The sequence below is a fragment of the Crocuta crocuta genome, unplaced genomic scaffold (genome assembly GCF_008692635.1).
Source record: "Crocuta crocuta isolate KB4526 unplaced genomic scaffold, BGI_CrCroc_1.0 scaffold110, whole genome shotgun sequence".
Taxonomy (NCBI): Eukaryota; Metazoa; Chordata; class Mammalia; order Carnivora; family Hyaenidae; genus Crocuta; species Crocuta crocuta.
The window spans coordinates 2,565,884-2,571,766 of record NW_027527386.1 but is presented as its reverse complement, the minus strand read 5'-3'; the positions used below and the strand labels follow the sequence as shown (position 1 = coordinate 2,571,766).

At 60.2% G+C, this 5,883-nt stretch overlaps 2 protein-coding genes and 1 long non-coding RNA gene across 4 annotated transcripts in view; 2 read left to right on the top strand and 1 right to left on the bottom strand.

Moving 5' to 3' along the window:
• The window catches only part of LOC144218334 (uncharacterized), a 6,714-nt gene extending 6,079 nt beyond the window's left edge, over window positions 1–635 (bottom strand). For both annotated transcript variants that reach the window (XR_013331147.1, XR_013331130.1), the window contains exon 1: window positions 551–635. This is a non-coding gene — a long non-coding RNA (uncharacterized LOC144218334). The remainder of the gene's footprint in view (window positions 1–550) is intronic.
• The window catches only part of HMG20B (high mobility group 20B), a 5,064-nt gene extending 3,388 nt beyond the window's left edge, over window positions 1–1,676 (top strand). The window contains exons 9-10 of the mRNA XM_077748132.1: window positions 271–461; window positions 994–1,676. Coding sequence (XP_077604258.1) covers window positions 271–461; window positions 994–1,006 — 204 coding nt within the window. The 3' untranslated portion in view covers window positions 1,007–1,676. The remainder of the gene's footprint in view (window positions 1–270; window positions 462–993) is intronic.
• A 1,078-nt stretch (window positions 1,677–2,754) lies between these two features.
• The window catches only part of LOC144221329 (PDZ domain-containing protein GIPC3), a 5,919-nt gene continuing 2,790 nt past the window's right edge, over window positions 2,755–5,883 (top strand). Inside the window, exons 1-4 of the mRNA XM_077751807.1 lie at window positions 2,755–2,767; window positions 4,225–4,331; window positions 4,717–4,902; window positions 5,582–5,767. Of these exons, the coding sequence (XP_077607933.1) occupies window positions 2,755–2,767; window positions 4,225–4,331; window positions 4,717–4,902; window positions 5,582–5,767 (492 nt within the window). The remainder of the gene's footprint in view (window positions 2,768–4,224; window positions 4,332–4,716; window positions 4,903–5,581; window positions 5,768–5,883) is intronic.

The window sequence follows — 5,883 nt, the reverse complement described above, 5'->3', positions numbered from 1 at the left end:
CTGCGCCCGCCTGCCCTGCCCCCCACCCGCTCCTCCCCGGCTTTCTACGCTCTGGCCTGAGCTGACCTCGGCCACCTCCTCGCCCATTTGCCCCCGTATCCCCCACCACGACCTCGCGCTCACCACTTTCCATTCCCGCAGCCGACCTTGACTCTGCTGAGTCTAGACGTCTTGGTTCTCCCACCCGACCCCACTGACGCGCCGCGCCTGTGGCCCCCTCCCCGGGACCCTGCCCTTGCAGACCCCCGCTCTCTGACCTCTGCTTCTGAGGATCCCCGCCTTCGTGGCCTGCCGCGCTGGGCTCGCGTGACCGGCCCCTTCTCTCCAGGCACGGGCGAGACGCCCACTCTCGGCACCCTGGACTTCTACATGGCTCGGCTGCACGGCGCCATCGAGCGCGACCCCGCCCAGCACGAGAAGCTAATCGTCCGCATCAAGGAGATCCTGGCCCAGGTCGCCAGGTGTGTGCCGGGGCGAGTCCCCGGGCTCTGCTCAGCCCAGGGGGGGCGGCCCGCCCTGGGCTTGGGGGGCTGCCTGGGGCTAGACTTGCCTTGGCGGGTCCCATGGAAAGGACTGGATTTCACTCTCCAGCGTGGCTCCCGGAGTCTGTGGGCGCTTCCGGGTGGGATCCGGCTGTGGGTTCTTACTCCGAGGCCACCGCCCACAAGGGATCTACCAGGTGGGGCCTATTCGTTGCAGGGGCCAGCGGCCCGACCACTGGGGGGCGCTGAGGAGACCCGGTAGCTAGGTGGATATGCCCGTCCCCCTTGACCAGTGAGATCCGCCGCAGGGAGGAGGGGGGCGGGGACTAGAGCTTCCTACAGCTGCTCGCTGGGTGGATTAGGTGCGATCGACCCCAGACCCCCACCGTGGCCTCTGTTTGCAAGAGCCGGGAGTTGGTCGCTGGCCTGTAGTGACTCCCCAGGATGGGCATCAGGGCTGACAAACGACGAGGGTCCCCATGACGGGTCCCCCTCCTCTCTTCTGTCACAGTGAGCACCTATGAGGGTGTCCGCCGCCCCATGGATCCAGAAAAGACCAAGCTCCGGTCGCGGCCCCTTCTCCACCCCATGGAGGAGGATTGGGGGTCCACCCTTTGGGGCCATGCCCAATCCTGCACCTTGGGGGCTCCAGCCCCCCTCAAATTACATTTCTACAGCATCCCTCTAGCTTTCAACTTCCCCAGCACCCCGAGCCCAGAAAAACCACCTGCTGTATGAGGCCGGTCTAGAACCCACAACCCCGAGGCCCAGCAAGGCCTGCTCCCCCTGCACATTACACTACAGGGACGTGGGGACACCACACGCGGGCCGCGCGGCCCAGGACATGGGGGCCCCCCAGCAGCTTGCACACCCCATGTGGGGAGGGGTGTCCCTGCTGCACCGCATCTTGAGGACCGAGCCCCGGGACACAGGAGAGAGGAAAACCCACCGCCGACACATTGTGACTCCCAGCAGGGGCTCCCCACAAGTGCCCCCTCACAGGCACACAGCAGGGACAAGCTTACACTCGGGGCGGGGCCCCTTGCCTGTCCCCCTAGATTCCTGCAGCCCAGCTCTGGGGAGGCTGGTACTGAGCAACCCTCCCTCATCCAGCTGAGGGACCCTTGTGAAGGCAGCCTCCGCCTTTGCTCAATCGGGACTTTTTAAATAAAAAAAAAAAAAGTGGAATTTAAATTCTAGGTTTGTGACTCTTTAGGGGGGAGGGCAGAGGTGGGCTAGAAGACGTGGCCCCCAAGATGGCCCTGCGGGGTGTTCCAGACCTGCCCTCCGCCAGCTGTGGCCACCACTAACCCACTTAACCGTCTGGATTTGCCTGTCTGGACGCTGCTTGTGCATGGGGTCACGTGCTCTGTGGCCTTTTGGGTCTGGTCCCCTCCCCGAGCGCCCACAGGCCAGTGGGTGTCGGTGCCTTGTTCCTCGTGGCGGCTGAGTAACACCCCAGTGTGTGGATGGACCCCACGTTTAAACATTCGCCCGCTGGTGGACATTCTGGGTGTTTCCACCTTTTGGCCGCTGTGAATCCAGCCGTGACCGTGTGCGTACAGGTGTTTGAACACCTGCCCGGGGCCTGGGGCTTCTCCCCGGGGGTGGAATCGCCGGCTCCCGCGGTGCCGCCGCGCTTCACTCTCTGCAGGATCCTCTCCGAGACTTTTCGCCTAACGGAATATTTAAGACATCTTAAAACTTTGGGAGGATAATTTGACCAACACCCGAATCATGGATCGAATCATGTTCCCTCAAAAGATACGCTGGAGCCCTAATCCCCCCGTCCTCAGAACGTGACCTTATTTGGAAATAGGGTTGTTGCAGCAGATATAATTAGTCAGGATGAGGTCACCCTGGACGGGGGGGTGGGGGGCCCTGGTCCAATATGACTGGTGTCCGTATAAGAAGATGAAGATGCGGACACAGGCTCAGGAGACAGCCACGTGACCACAGGGGCAGAAAGGGGAAAATTACAAGCTGCCAAAAAGCACTGAGACGCGCTGGCCACCCCCAGAAGCTGGGGTGCCAGGGAGGCTCCACTGGGGTCTGCGGGCACCGGGGGGGGGAGCGCGGTCCTTGCCCATAAGCTGATGTCACACTTTGAGCCCCAGAACCGAGAGAGCAAATCCCTGTTGTTTTAAGCCTCCCAGCGCGTGGTGCTTTGTCATGGTGGCCCCGGGAGACTGTCACAGCCAGATACTGTCACCTCCCCTCCCCAGGCCCCTCATCCCACCTCTTCCTTGGCACAGGTAGCCCCACCCCAAACATGGAGTTTACCAGTTGGCTCTTCTCTCCTTTTAGCCCATAAGTATGTCTTCCTAAAATAGTTCTTGATGGGGGGCAGGGTGGGTGTCTTCGGTTTTTAAAGGCTTTAAAGTGTGCAATTCTGTGGTTTCTCGTGCGTTTACAAAGTTGTGCAATCATAAACATGCTCTAACTGGAAAACACTTCCGTCACCCCGAAGAAACCCCGGGGCGTCTGGGTGGCTCAGCGGGTTAAATGTCGGACTTCGGCTCAGGTCATGATCTCACCGTCTGTGGGTTCGAGCCCTGCGTCGAGCTCTGTGCTGACAGTTCGGAGCCTGGAGCTGCTTCCAATTCTGTGTCTTCCTCTCTCTCTCTGCACCTCCCCTGCTCACGCTCTGTCTCTTAAAAAAGTAAATAAACATTAAGAAAAAGAAAACCTGCACCTTCAGCACTCCCCCCCCCTCCCCCGCAGCCCTTGGCAGAAACGAGTCCACATTCTGTCTGTGGATTTGTCTCTTGTGGTCATTTCACATAAATGGGATCGTACACTATGTGGCCTTTTGTGTGCAGTTCTCACTAAGCATTGTTTTCTTTCTTTCTTTCTTTCTTTCTTTCTTTCTTTCTTTCTTTCTTTCTTCTTTCTTTTAATTTTTTAAAATGTTTTATTTAAAAAAATGTTTATGTTTATTTTTTAGAGAAAGAGAGAGGGGGAGGGACAGAGAGAGAGGGAGACACAGAATCTAAAACAGGCTCCAGGCTCCGAGCTGTCAGCACAGAGACAGACGCAACTCATGAACCGTGAGATCATGTCCTGAGCCGAAGTCAACGCTTAACCAAAGGAGCCACCCAGGCGCCCCTATATTTTTTTAAATGTTTGTTTATTTTGAGGGGGGAGGGACAGAGAGAAAGAGAGAGAAAGAGAGAGAGAAAGAGAGTCCCAAGCAGGCTCTGCACCACCAGCAGCAGAGCCCAACCCGGGGGTCAAATCTATGAACCCTGAGACCATGACCTGAGCTGAAATCAAGAGTCAGATGCTTAACTGACTGACCCACCAGATGCCCCTCCCCCACTGCTTATTATAAGAGCCAAAATTCTTGTTGGATGCCCACTCCCTGCCCCCGCCAGCCTCCTTCCCTCCCTTCCTTTCTGTTTATTTTTGAGAGAAAGAGAGTGAGCGAGGGAAGGACAGAGATGAGGACATACAGTCCGAAGCAGGCGCCACACTGGCAGCAGACAGCGTCACGTGCGGCTCAAACGCAGGAACTGTGAGATCATGACTTGAACCAAAGTCAGATGCTCAACTGACTGAGTCCCCAGGTGTCCCTCTTCCCCCCCTTTTTCATCTGTAACCTGGAGGTCCATTCATTTCCTCACCAAAGACTGCCTGAGGGCCTGCTGTGTGCCGGGCACTGGGCACCGGGATTTAGCTGGGGAAAAAAGAGATCAGAGCCCCTGACCTCCCGTAGCTGACCTTCCCGCTGTGGGGACAGCCAGCTGGTATATCAGTCAGGTAGTACTCAGCACCAGGGAGAAGGATCTGGGGAAAGAGATTGAGAGGTGGAAGGAGAGGCAGTATTTGACCAAGCAGCGGAGGGAGGTGAGGGAGGGAACCAGCGGATGACTGAGAGACGGCACTCTAGGCAGAAGGAACAGCATGTGCAAAGGCCCTGGGGCAGGACAGAGCCCCGCATTACAGGAAAGGCGAGGGCCCCGTTTGGCTGGTGCAGAGCGAGGAGGGGGGAGATGGGAGGAGAGGAGGGCAGGAAGGGGTTGGGGTAGGTCCTGCGGGCTTTGTGGGCCTCTGGAAGGACCTGCGCTTTCCCCCGGGGTGGGGGGGAGGACTGAGCACTGGGGCGGCGGCGGAGCAGAGACAGGAGGTGGCTGAGATTCTCCTGGGGTTTGTCTTCCCACCTTGTAGGTTTGTTGCAAGACAGCTGTTTTCGTCTTCGTTGGTGATCCCGGTCCTCCCCCCACCCCCCCAGGGCGCAGCTGGCCCTGGCAGCGCCCAGANGCCCGCGGAGCCCCCCGCCGCGCCCCGCGCCCGCCCGCGCCTCGTCTTCCGCACGCAGCTGGCGCACGGCAGCCCCACGGGCAAGATCGAGGGCTTCACCAACGTCCGCGAGCTCTATGCCAAGATCGCCGAGGCCTTCGGGATCGCGCCCACGGAGGTGAGGACCCCGGAGCCCCCCGCGCCAGGGGCCCACCCACCTGACCGGGTGCGGGGGGACGAGGGGCGTAGAGGTGGAGCCTGGACCCCCGGAGTGGAGGCCCCGGGTCCCCCCCTTCCCTGATGGAGGGGATCCGATCACCAGGTCTCAGAGACGCATCTCTCAGGTCCTGGGGCGCCCAGGCTCCAGAGACCGTCTTAACCCGCCCTGCGCAGAAGATGCGCATATCTTAGGGTTAGTGGCTGCTTGGACTGTTNGGGCGGGAGGGGGTGCTGGGGCTCCAGGCAGCCCCTTTCCAGGTGAGAAGTAGGAGGCCTCCGGGTTCAGGGGCGCGGCTGCGGGGCGGGGTGGCTCGTAGCCCCCAGGGGGCGCCCGCAGATGAAGAATCGCCTGAAAAAGTTGGTCTGGGGTGTCAGGGCACCAACGGGGTAAAACTGAAAGTTTAGGGGTGAAGGAGGGGGTCTCTTCCTGCCCACAGTCTCCTTGTCACCCCATTCTGAGGGCCCCACGCCCTGCCCTCTCCCATGGACTGGGATCCTGGTGGCTGGGCCATTATAGTTGCGTGCCTCTTTGTGCCTCGGTTTCCCTCTCAGGCTCCTGAGGGCACCCCCTCCCTTGGTCTGCACAGAGGGCCAGGAGCACTGTCACTAATCCTGGGGTTCCCCTCCCCTCGGGACAGATCCTGTTCTGCACCCTAAACAGCCACAAAGTGGACATGCAGAAACTTCTGGGCGGCCAGATCGGGCTGGAGGACTTCATCTTTGCCCACGTGCGTGGCGAGACCAAGGAGGTGGAGGTCACTAAGACGGAAGACGCCCTGGGGCTGACCATCACGGACAACGGGGCCGGCTACGCCTTCATTAAGGTGCCCACGCAGGGAGGGTGACTGCCCGGGCGCTCGGGGACCTGGGATGAGCCACCGCCCCTCTCTGGTCTCACTGGGCTCTGGGGAGCTGCCCGGGGGGGGGGGTGGCCCCGTGG